The 13,630-nt window shown below is 33.1% G+C and overlaps 1 protein-coding gene across 1 annotated transcript in view; it reads left to right on the plus strand.

Moving 5' to 3' along the window:
• Nucleotides 1-204: 204 nt before the first annotated feature.
• The window catches only part of LOC149243255 (glutamate decarboxylase-like), a 33,908-nt gene continuing 20,482 nt past the window's right edge, over nucleotides 205-13,630 (plus strand). The window contains exons 1-5 of the mRNA XM_089367781.1: nucleotides 205-359; nucleotides 481-667; nucleotides 2,742-2,942; nucleotides 3,072-3,286; nucleotides 3,426-3,631. Coding sequence (XP_089223907.1) covers nucleotides 274-359; nucleotides 481-667; nucleotides 2,742-2,942; nucleotides 3,072-3,286; nucleotides 3,426-3,631 — 895 coding nt within the window. The 5' untranslated portion in view covers nucleotides 205-273. The remainder of the gene's footprint in view (nucleotides 360-480; nucleotides 668-2,741; nucleotides 2,943-3,071; nucleotides 3,287-3,425; nucleotides 3,632-13,630) is intronic.

Genomic DNA, 13,630 nt, shown 5'->3' on the forward strand with positions numbered 1-13,630 from the left:
GCAACTTGATCACCAGCACTGAAAAGCGTCTCTACATTGGATGGTGAAGATCAATAATCTGCGAATAGGAGGATGGCCAGGGAATCACCTTTAAGGGAAGAATAAGCACATTCATAAAAAGAAGAATATAGACAAGGATTGACGGTTTCAAATAATTTAAACTTTAAAGCACGGGAGCTCCAGGATTATTCCATACTATAAAAACCCTTGTGCGAAGAGACAACTTTCATCGTTCGTGCAATGCTGGGTAGCCATTAAATTGCGACTACATAAATGGCTCTGAGCCAAGCCACCCTCGACTTAGACAGTTCGATTCATTCTATGTTTTCCTGTCGCTCTGTTCAAGAATCTCTACCCAAGTTGTTCTTCGTCTATTATCATAGCACAGTTGCTTTTATCTCTTTAATAATGTGTTTACAGTTATGTGTGAGCGTTCACTCTATAACACTTTTGTTATGCTTGCATGCTTTTATTGTGCAGGTTTGAACTTCCAGAAAGACTTCTTCCCAAGGAAGCTGCATACCATATCATTAGCGATGAGTTGATGCTGGATGGTAATCCCAGGCTGAACTTGACCTCCTTCGCCACAACATGGATGGAACCTGAGTGCGATAAGCTCATAATGTCAGCGGTCATGCACGACTACCCTATTACTGCAGAGCTACAGGTTTGTGAAATCACGCTCTTCATGCATAAGTTTAAGGTTTCAACTAAACTTTCCAATTACCTATTTGAACGATGATATCTTGATCTTTCTCATTTCCAGTTTAGATCCATTTTGATTCAACATTTCGGATGAAGCTATTTGAATGTTTGATATATGTTTTGATCTTAAATCCATCCATTTTGATTTAAGATGTTCAGCAATGAGTAATTTTATTTATTTTTACAAAGCTATGGAGTTAAGAGTCATTAGAGATACAATTTGGTCATCCTTAAGTTTATTGTAGATTCCCGGAAATATTCCGGGATCTGACGGACATGGTCTCTTCAATTTTTTGACCGCGCACATGTCCCTCGGATCCCAAAATATTCTGGAATCTGCAATCAACTTAAGCTCACCGATACAATTTTATGGAACAACTTAATTTTACTAGATTCTTACTTTTAAATTTACAGAATTTTAAACCAAGAAAGTTTATTTCTTAAAATACCTACAAATTAACAAAATTAAAATATATAAATTCTAATTAATTCAAATGAAAAATATAAAAATATAATTTAGTTAAAAAGTCACTAATATAATTTAAGTGGTAATAATTTTGTTAAGTTAAAAATATAACAAAATAATTAATATATATTTATTTTAATCTATAATTAAAATTATTAAGTTAAAAAATATACATATTTTTGGTTATAAGATCTATGCTTATTTTCATTGCTTAAAAAATATTAATAATAAATAATTATTTTAATGTATATTATTGATAAGAAATTTCCATGTCTACTTTAAGAAAAAGTGGTTAAAAGTTTAAAAATTATATTGTCAAATAGATATTATTTGTGTAGTATAAAAGTGATGTGTAATTTAAGTATTTGATATGAATTTTATTATTGTATCTAAGAATCATTTCTAACTAAAATAATATTTCATTTTTAATTATCAATAAAATATTTTAATATTTATTTTAATTTATAATAAATTCATATCCATTTTATAATTCTAATTTTTTAATAATGTGTTGTTTTATTTTGAGAGAAATATATAATTTTTTTTTATGTTTATAGAACACTTTAACTTTCAAATTTGTTATGAATTAAAAGGAATCACATCAATGATTATATAAACATTTTTCAATTTTATATTTAAAATATGTTTTCAAATTAAAAGATTTAAAATCTGTTATAAATTAAAAAGAATCAAATCAATGATTATGTAAACATTTTTCAATTTTATATTTAAATTATAAATTGAAAAAAATCAAATTAATAATTATGTAAACATTTTTCAATTTTATATTTAAATTATGTTTTCAAGTTAAAAAATTTGATTCATGTCAATACATTTTTAAATTCATATAAATTCATAAGAATTTACATTTATTTAAAAAAAAAAATCACACCAACAACATTAATATAAATTATTTTATTTTTATATATTTAAATTATTAAAAATTAAAATTATTTTATATAATATTTAATCCTTATATATACTTAAAATTTTATTTCAAAAATAAATATGATATGTTTCCCTGCAATTGTTTTATACTGGTGTGACATATATTTAATATTTAGTATTTAAAACATAGAATTATAGAATTCTTCTCTCTTAGAACAAAACTTAGCACTTTAATGTCTAACAAAAATTTTAAATACATAATATTCGCTTTAATGTTCCAAGAAGGCTATAAAAACTAAATTCTTTTATTATTTTAATGCCCGAGAAGACAATATTCACTTTAATGTTCCAACAAGATTTTAAAACTGAAATTCTCGTTACTTTATTTTTCTGACAAGATTTTAGGAGCATAATTTTCTGAAATTGTATAGCTTAGTAAACATGAAATTATTTTCACTTTATTTTTCTGACAAGGTATTTTAGCTCCATAATGTTCTGAAATTGTATAGCTTGGATGCTTCATGATTCGTGCTTCATGTTTTCCATTCAGTAATTGCATTATCGCCTATATTGCATCAAATGAACTTATGCAGAAGTGATTTTACGTGTCATTTACATACCCACTTTATATTAAGACTCGGGAATGGCATTCCCACATTGGTTTGTTGGACTTAATTAACAGGACCGTTGCGTAAACATGATAGCTCGAATGTATCATGCCCCACTTCGACAGGGTGAGCAGGCAATTGGCGTTGGAACGGTGGGATCTTCTGAGGCAATCATGCTGGCCGGCATTGCGTTCAAACGAAACTGGCAGAACAAGAGAAAAGCTCAGGGAAAGCCATATGACAAGCCAAATATTGTCATTGGTTCCCATGTCCAGGTTCCTGCTTATATATTTTCGTATTATCCCCCATATAATCATTGGTATGACCAATGGTATTAGAGATTTGGTTTTGTTTTAGACTATCGTAAAACCGGTCATCATCCACTGAATTAAGTTTTTAAATAGGTTTACTGGGAGAAATTTGCGTGGTATTTCGAGGTAGAATTAAGAGAAGTTAAGCTAAGAGAAGGGTATTACATAATGGATCCCAGAAAAGCAGTTGAAATGGTAGACGAGAACACTATAGGCGTGGCGGCTGTTTTGGGTACTAGTCATAATGGCGAATTTGAGGACGTTAAACTCTTAAACGATCTGTTGATGGAGAAGAACAAGCAAACCAGGTAAGCGATATAGACGATTTATGTTCAATATTACCTATACATCTTTATGTTTCATGAGAAAATTATCTTATTCCAATGAATTAATAATTAAATTAGATTGATTATGAGTTCGCGCTGGTATATGTAACTGTAAATATAGGCGGGATACTCCCATTCATGTTGACGCGGCAAGCGGTGGGTTCATTGCTCCGTTTCTGTACCCTGAGTTTGAGTGGGACTTTCGACTGCCATTGGTTCGAAGCATCAATGTGAGTGGGCACAAGTATGGGCTGGTTTATGCTGGTATTGGATGGATTTTATGGCGCACCAAGCAAGATCTTCCAGAGAACTTCGAATTTCCAAAAGGTACTACTAACCAACCCATGGCGGAAAGTCTTCAATGAACCGTTATATACACATTAAGTGTCGATAATAATGCCGTAGTCTCTGTGTTATATGTTTTTGAAAGGTTTTCGGACTTAAATGGTTTAAAATTTGTGATGGGTTTGTTTTAATTAGAATTTGAATTGTGAAATTTTCACCATTTTAATGTAATAGAGGTTATTAGCAATATGCTAAATTCATATATATTCAAAAATCTATTTTAAGTATCAAAATAAATTTTGATAATAAAAAATTCACAAATTTCAAAACCCAAAAACTATGTCTTAGTCTGATTAACTCGAGGAATTGCTCGGAAAGTTATGGAAATTCATATTTATAGAAAATCCGGCAAGGATTTTTGTAAATCCAAGTTATAGTTGTTAAACTTCAAAATTTTAGGTGTCCTACACGCTTTTGATGGTGCTGAATCTATTTCCACCATCAAAAACACTATTCAAAGACTGCATCTACAAGATTTTTTGAAATTTTTTTACCCACCACTTTTGGACATACAATTCTTTGATCTGGGTAAACAACTCCATAATTAGAAAACCTACCACTAATATCATCAATAGCTGAAAATCGCCGAGATAAAAAAAAAAAAAAAACAGAAATTTCAAAACCCAAAAACTATTATAATTAGAAAACCTACCACTAATATCCTCGATAGTTGAATAGCTGAAAATCGCCGAGATAAAAAAAATCACAAATTTCAAAACCCAAAAACTATTATAATTAGAAAACCTACCACTAATATCCTCGATAGTTGAAAATTGTCAACGTCAGGCTCCTGTTTTTTTTTCTATTTTTCCAAAATTCAGCACATCAATTTCTTATATATATCCTTGGCTGACGAAAGGTTTTTTCAAATAGAATTTGCAATTAGTCACATTTCCCTTTAGAAGGCCATTTATTACGACGTGAGTTCCTACTTCAAGCGTCTGCAATATTATTCGTAATTCACACCCAAATCAGGGCAGAAATGCAATATTATTTCCTTGCAACTATCTCTTTTATTCTCAGGGGTTTCCTTTAGTCTGATCTCTTTCCTCATATCTCGACCAACAGAATTCCAGGTAAACATTGTTGCAGATACAGGGATTGTAACTGAAATAAAGCCGAACTCATCTTGATGACTGCGGCAATCCCCCTTGCTCTCGACCCTCTTTCTTATAATGACTGCAATCCGTTGTCAAGGACGTTAATTTTTCTTCGAGGAAAAACTAAAAGCAACAGGAAAAAAGGTAGAGTAATTCCAACCAAAAATACATGGCTATAATGTTGGGTGATGTCGACCTGCCCAATTTACGTGGCGTATTTAATCTATATGTGAGATGAAGTGTTACGCACTTTAGGTGGCGTATTTACTCTGTTCTTCTGCGGTGAGCTTAAGTCGATTGCAGATTCCCAAAATATAGACATGGGCACGATTAATTTTTTACCACACTCATATCCGTCCGATTCCAAAATATTTCGAGATTCTACAATCGACTTAAAAACGGTCGTTTCTCTGAGCAAGGTTTTTAATGGAAGCAAACACATAACACATGAACGATGGATGAATAACAACAAACAACCAACGTCTTAAACTTGAGCTCATAAACAATCTATAGGGTAAAATGGGAGATATAAAATTACCAAAAGTCTCAAGTTACTTATGGTTCATTGTGTCCATTGGACTGACAATATATTCCAGAGCTTTCTGATGAGACTTAAAGGCTATCGAAATGTTCTCGAAGGAATTATTCTTCTTGTGCACAGAGATCTTCTTCGCGTCCTTTTTATTTGAAATTATCTTCTACCAAATGAATGTTCCCCCTTATCTCTCCTTACTATGATTCCTTTCCTTTCTCCGTCCTCCTTCACTCCGGAGAGCTACCCCGATACCTTATCTCTCCTTACTATGATTCATTTCCTTTCTCCGTCCTCCTTCACTCCCGACAGCTACCCCGACAAACTACAGTTACCTGACAAGATTTCAAAAGAATTTAGTGTCTTTATATTTGAATGGTTGACACATGGAAACAGATGTAAATAAATATTAAACGAGAACAAAGGGAGTATGTATCCCTCAGGGAGTATGTATCCCTCGTAGAGTATGTATTTGTAGTAGGAGTAGGAGTTACTCCAACCTACTCTTTTTTAAGGAGTATTTGTGATTTCAATATGTATTTTTCAATTTTCTTTGAATTAGTTTTTTCTTATTTTTATTTTCAATGCTTTTTGTCCTTATTGCTATTTTTCTTCATCTTGAATATTTTGTGATCTTTAGGTTTGTTACATTTTTCATTTTTCATCTTCTTCAATTATCTTGTATGTACAAAAACATAAACAATTTTACTCCCCCTACCTGAATATCAATCATCATCTTGGGATTTCTTTGGTTGAAGTGTAACCTACATCAAGTGATTTATATGGTTTATGCTTACCACAAACATCAATGGTTTCTATTGACCATGAACCATTGCATCACTCACAAATTTCCACTTAAGTGACAAATATGCAACTCTCTTATGATGCTCTCTCTCATTAATTTGCATAATTTTTTATTTCCAAATAGAAATCCTTCTTAGATGGAAAAACCTAAGTTTGGGGTTTTATCTTCACTCCATAGGTTTTGAATGTCATTCCACACTTGCAAAATCTATATCTTGTCGCCTTGAGAGTCCTCATGGATTCTAGTGCAACCACCTCACCACATGGTAATCAATTATGTTTCCATTTTTTTCAAGGCGCAAATGACTCTATTAGATCTCCTATATTTTCTTCAATACAAATAGTTAGTTTTGGTAAAATGCTACCCATTTAATATGACTTCGATGTATTTAACCCATGATGAACAATGTATAGAACAAATTCTTTAGCAACAAATGATTTGTCCACTTCTATAAATCTTGGAGAATTACATGAAATGCATAACCACACAGTGATTACCTATTCTTTGGACAACTGATTAATCACCAAGACATTCATTATCCATTTAGAATCAAAATCCACTTTTAAAAATTCCCTCAATGTAATGAAGCCATTACTAATTTCTCAATATCTTTCATTCTTAGTAGACGAAATCGTCATTGTGTGGTTATGTGCCTCTCACTTTGTCACACACATCATTAATGGTATAGATATCCTACAACAGAGTGGATTTTCCAAAAGGATCATTCTAAACAAAACAAAACAAAAAAATCTTATCTCAAATGTGCTTATATGGTTGCATCACTTCATTTATCACCCTCATGAAAAGGTTTGTTTTATTAATCAATCCAAATTGAATAATCAAATATTTATATAATGATTACTTCAACTTGCAAATTCTCTTCTATGCAATGCCTTCCTCGATTCAAACTCATTATATCCATTATTGAAGTCAATATGAGTGATTATCTCTCTCAAATTTCCACTAAGCCATAAATTTTCAAGAACGAAAAATAGCACTAATGGCGATCTCACTCATGGCCCTTATATTTGTGCATATATTCCACTCTCATCTCTTAGGTGTCATTTTAATGGGTACTAGACACAAACTCAAACCGTCCCTTATTAGTCCTAGGTACCTTACCTTATTATTCCACCCAACAAGGCTATAACTTGCCAAATGATCTCATTAGTCTCTCTTGATGTCAATATATATGGTTCTTTCATAGAAATATCAATCATGGAATCACATCCACTTGGGTGTAAATTCTCCTCACATGGGAAAATCCTTTTGGAATTTCATTTAATAAAACTCCCACATGCTCTATCAACTATTCTTAGTTGTCTACTTTCACATCATTCTTCTTGACTAAATATTTAACATCTTTAGAAATGAATAAAGAAAACTACATTGTCTCCTTGCTCTTGCTCAAGGGTTATTTTCCCTACACATAAAATTACCCTACCATTGTATCCTCTTTCCTCCTTCATGGGAAGGAATCTAAATTTCTACCAACCTTCTCAATCACAAAATTATTCTATCTCATCATGAAAAACATTATTATGAAATTTCCATGTTCTTCCCAACAAAAGGTGAGGGGTATCCATTAAAGAAAACTCATATAAAATGTGATGATGATCATACTCCTCTATTGAAATGTTTACGAAGCACTATTCAAGTACAATGATCTGGTGTTCCATTTGCAGCCAAGAGGCTCTATAAGTGTACAAATGATATGAATACTTCATATTTTAATTCTAAATAATCTTTAGTGTACATGAGGTATTCAATACTACCTCTAGTCATAACAAGATAACAACTCTTACCTCTAATCTAGTATTTGGCCTTGAAGATAGTCTCCCACTAGTCTATCTCTTTCTCTCAAGTCATCTCTCCAACTTCAGTGACACTATCTTAAACATGAAATTCATCTTCATGTCTCTCTCTAGAAGATTATGGTGTGCCCTCTTAGGAACTATTCATTATTTCTATTGGTTAACCCTAAAAATCTTAGGGCACTCATAAATCCAATGTCTTCCTTGTCCACCTTTAGGAGATCCTTTTCCTCGAACATACTTTTGACTTCCTTCAAAACTTTGGTTATAGTAATAGAAATTGTTCTTTCCTTTATCTCATCCCTTTGCGTTCTTAATTATGTTTTTTTGTTCAAATACTCTTTGTAGCCTTTAGGTTTGACTAATATACCTTTTCAACCATTTAAATCATCAACATGTTGTTTCATATTGACTAGAATATTTGAGATCATTCTCTAGATCTTAGAGACAAGCTATAGAGTGAATGCACTCTTTCACAATCATTTCATGAGCAGATTTGATGAATAGTTGACATGAAAAACTTTTCCTTTAAATGTAGCAACCATTCCTTCCCAAGCCCTTATTTTCTCCTCTCCCTTGTTCTACATATACAACCATAGATTATCCCTCACTTCAAGTCTTTAATTTATTCAAACATATGAAATTATGAATCTGTTTGATCTAATATATGAGTTATTTTACATTTCTAATTCCTAAGTAAATTAAAGTTTACATACTATGTTTTCCTCTCAAATATATAATGACCATAATTCTTTTACCATTTGTATGACTGTACATGAGAGCCTTTATAATAGGTTTTCCTCTCAAATCTATAATTTCCATAATGCTTTTCCCTTTTGAGTTTTCCTCTCAAATATATAATGACCATAATTCTTTTACCATTTGTATGACTGTACATGAGAGCCTTTATAATAGGTTTTCCTCTCAAATCTATAATTTCCATAATGCTTTTCCCTTTTGAGTTTTCCTCTCAAATATATAATGACCATAATTCTTTTACCATTTGTATGACTGTACATGAGAGCCTTTATAATAGGTTTTCCTCTCAAATCTATAATTTCCATAATGCTTTTCCCTTTTGAGTAATGAAACTCCTTGAGTTTTTATCTTGGAACTTCTTATTCCTTCTTGTTATCAATCACATTATAAAAATTCATTACATCTTCTTTTCCCTTTTGAATCATAAAACTCCTTATTTTTTATCTTGGAACTTCTTATTCCATCTGGTTATCAATCAGATTATAAATATTCATTACATCTCCCATTTGTCTGACTATTTTTTTTTAGATAAAACTCTCGACAAAATAATTATTTCTCTATAGCTTTTTTTTGATCCTCAACCCCATTCGAAAAAATACATCTCCGACATTTAAATTATTTACGTATAACCTTCTCTTTTTTGGTCCACCACTTAAAATTATTATTCATACTATTACTGTGATGGTCTTTTTTGGTCCTCAACCCCATTCCAGAAATACATCTCCAACATTTAAATTATTATGTATAACCTTGTCTTTTTTGTCCTCCACCACTTAAAATTATTTTCATACTATTCCTCTGATGTACAGTATTGATGCTATGAAATAGTTTTGTTTTCACAATTTTACGTAATAGTCCTCTTGACTGAAGCAATTTTCTCTAGAAAATTACTGAAGGGCTCATATAAATACTTTTTAAGCCCTTACCACGTTTCTTTTGGTTTCTTTTGTCTCCTGCACTTCCTTGAGCTACACAACAAACTACCCTTCCAAGTAGTTATGAGAGAACCCTTCAAAATCTGTCCCACTTGTAACTTCCGACTATCATCATCAATGCTACAGTACGGACCTTTGGCTTGGCACCCGTTCGTCATAGTTTTCGGTAGTCAAATTGTCTTGCAAACAAGACGTGCCATCTTTTTACAAGGTGATCTCCCATTCCTAATTCGGCCCTAACAGATGTTCTAACTTGGAAGCTCAAAACTAGATCATGGTTCAGTGCTAACAACTCAACATACTAGCTCGAGATTCTTGGGACCTCCTCTCTGTAACGAACATTTTTCTACGTTGTGGCCTTTTTGCCCTTCAAGGTGTTTGTGGAATTTATATTTTTTAAATGTAAATAATTTTCTAATTCATTAAATTTATTTATACATTTAAATTAGCATAGATTTATTTTAAGTAAGTTGAGAGATTTAATTTTTTTATTTGTAATTTTTTTATAAATAAATATTATTTAAATATTTTATATAATTATTTTATTTTTATTTTTAGATATTTTAAAATATATATTTTAAAAAATATAATTAAATTTTCCATTTTTAAAAATAAAATTACACATCATACTAAACTTTAAGATAAATCTCTAAGGTCAACAAAAAAAAATTAACCAATTAAAAATAAAGTGAATAATAAATGTAAATGATCTAGATTTACATGGTCGGATGACCACCAACCATCCCGTGACCGCCCCATTAAACTTTCCCGTTGTATGCTTTACCCGCCACATAATTTTTCCGATCTATTGTTTCCACTGGAACTGTCAATGGGAGCGATACTACCTAGCATTTTTGCTGAAGTCCCTGAATTAAGAAACACTATTTTTTTGTTCTTTGCAATATCTTTCATTCACCAAGGATGCTCCTACATCGGAATGCATTGCCAATTAAATTGAAGGGACTGCCTTGAACTTGTCCTAATCTACTACTGGCTTCCGTCTTGGCTATGATTGCGCTCACAAAACTTTCCCACAATCTACTAGTTTTCGTCTTTGCTGTAATGGGCATCACAAAAGTTTCCCACGATAGAAATTAAGGTTAGAACAATCATATTTAGTCAACAAAATGGCCTGAAAAATCGTATTTATTCGACAAAATGGCCTTTCCTGATTAATGGTAGACGTTGGATAGTTAATTGTATTGTTGAAATATTATTTTCAACTGCAGGGCCAGTCCTTTGCCATACCCCTGTACTGTTGAATCAACTGCCATACCTCTGCATTGATGAATCTGCGATTAAACAGCCGCAGCTCCAGTCCTTTCTTGAATCAGCCATTACACAACGATTTATTACGGAATGGTGGTCACTCACGGAATGATGGTAATTTATTGCTGTGGTTGGTAAATGTAGGTAAGATTTTAATTTTATTTTATTTTAATTCACAGGTATAGTTTTTTTTCGACACATGAAAAAATGTGAAGCTTAGTTTTTGTGAAACATGAAAATGTAATGTGAGACGCAACAGTGTGTTAATTTTTTTTTTAACAGAGACAGAGCTCTCTTTGTAATGCACAGCAGTGCAGAAGTTTTTTTTTTTATGTACACAACAGCGTGTATGTATGAATGAAATTTACATACAGCAGTGTAAAATGTTCCAAGAAAGAAACAGAGTGTTACAGCAGCGTTCTTAGCAGAAACAGAGTGTTTTGTAGATGCACAGGAGTGCAGACACAGCAGTGCAAAGTGTAGACACAGCAGTGAAAAACAGCGTGTTGATTTTTCAGAGGAGACAGAGTATTTTGTTTTCTGTAATGTACAGCAGTACAGACACAGTAATGTAATTTCTATTTACAGCGTGAAGTTTTTTTAAGTTTTTGAACTGTCTTTAAAGTAGTCTTGTAGAAATCCCTCTGTTAGAGGAAGTATTGTAAATGAATACAATTTCCCTTTTGTTGTGCACTGTTGAAATTCAGTTTTCAGAAAATATTTTTTTTGTGTTGCTGAAACACCAGTTTCAGCGTTGCTGCAACACCAAACTGCGTTGCTGAAACACCGTTTCCAGCAAACGATTTTCAGTTTTCTGTGCTAAAACAGAGTGTTAAAACAAAGCATTTTTTTTGTCTGTCTGTTATGGAATTATCATAAATTCCCAACATGGTATCAGAGCTAGTCCAGGCTCTTTGAAGTGTCAAAGAAGCTGAAGGAAGGGTTTATTGCTGTAGCAGCTTCACCAGCAGAGTGAAGACAGTCAGTGAATTTTTTTTTACACAGTCAAGTATTGAAAGAATGGCCAGCACCAGCGTGGGTATGTTTAATACCTAGCTCCCACAGTTCAATGGGAAAAACTATGACTATTGGGCCATAACCATGAAGGCTGTATTTGCCTCACAAGATTTATGGGAATTTGTTGAATATGGATTTGAAGAGCCAGCAAATGAAGAAGAGTTTAATGGATTAACTCAGGCAGAAAAAGAGCTGTTGAAGAGCAATAAGAAGAAGGATTCAAAAGCCCTTGTATTCTTATATCAAGCAGTGCATGAGAGTGTGTTTCCAAGGATAGCAGCAGCCAAGACATCCAGAGAAGCATGGAAAACTCTCAAGACAGCCTATCAAGGCATGGAGAGAGTGAAGACAACAAAACTACAGTTGCTGAGGAAAGATTTTGAGAACCTGCGCATGAAGGAGTCAGACAATATTGACTCATTCTTCACACAAGCAATTGGATTGATCACACAGATAAGGTCTCATGGAGAAACTCTTGAAGAAAGGAGGATTGTGGAGAAATTGTTGAGGGTCCTACCCTCAAAGTTTGATGTGATTGTCACCACCATAGAAGAGACAAAGGATCTCTCAAATTTTTCAGTTGATGAACTCCATGCATCACTGATAACACATGAGTAGAGGTTGAGTAGAAATGAAAACTCATCTCTAGAGCAAGCCTTCAAGACCCAGATGTCCTTTGGAAGAGGAAGAGGTCAAGGCAGAGGAAACAAGAGAGGAAGAGGCAGAAGTCAAAACAGAGGTGGAAGGAACAACCCAGCAAATGCTCAAGGAAGAGGCAGTAATCCAAATCAGAACCAAGGCCATGGCAGCAGCCAACAAAGTGGACAATATCATGCTCAAGGACAAAGGTACGAAAAATCCAATGTCCAATGTTATTATTGTAAAAAATATGGTTACTATGCCAGTGAATGTAGGAAGAAGCAGCATGATATGAACAATAGATCTAATGCAAATATTACTAGAGAAAATATCAGCCAAGATAATGTATTGTTAGCTTGGAATATGGCTGAAACAAACAGTGAAGATATATGGTTTCTAGATTCCGATTGTAGTAACCATATGACAGGAAACTTAGCCATGTTTTCTGCTTTAGATCAAAGTGTGAAATCACAAGTCACACTTGGGACTGATAGCAAAATCTCTGTTATGGGAAAATGAGAAGTTAAAATATTTACAAAGAAAGGAGAAAGGAAAACCATAGCAGATGTCTATTATGTTCCTGGAATGAGGTGTAACCTCTTGAGTATTGGACAGCTTGTCCATAAGGGGTACAATGTTTTCTTTGAGAATGATGTATGCAACATCATGGACAGAGCACCCAGCAAGCGATGCGTTGCTGAAGTGAAGATAACAAGGAACAGAATGTTCCCTCTTAAAATAAGAGCAGATTTGAAAAATAAAGAAGTAATTTCAGCAGTTACCCAAGAGGCTTTCCAAAGTGTGCCAAAGGATGAAAATTGGTTGTGGCATTTGAGATTTGGACATCTCAACTTTGGAGGTCTTAATTTGTTGAGTAGAAAAGGAATGGTAAGAGGATTACCATTGATAGAGAAACCGGACAGCCTTTGTGAAGGCTGCATATTGGGGAAACAACACAAAGAAAGTTTTCCAACCGCGAAAAGCATAAGGGCAAAGGCACCCTTAGAAATTGTCCACTCAGATTTATGTGGACCGATGCAAGCTCCATCACTTGCAGGCAGCCAATATTTTCTAACATTTATTGATGACTTTACTATAAAGACTTGGGTTT

Source organism: Pinus tabuliformis, chromosome 8 (genome assembly GCF_031772625.1).
Source record: "Pinus tabuliformis cultivar Carrire ecotype Pingquan chromosome 8, CPIR1, whole genome shotgun sequence".
In the NCBI taxonomy this organism is placed as follows: domain Eukaryota; kingdom Viridiplantae; phylum Streptophyta; class Pinopsida; order Pinales; family Pinaceae; genus Pinus; species Pinus tabuliformis.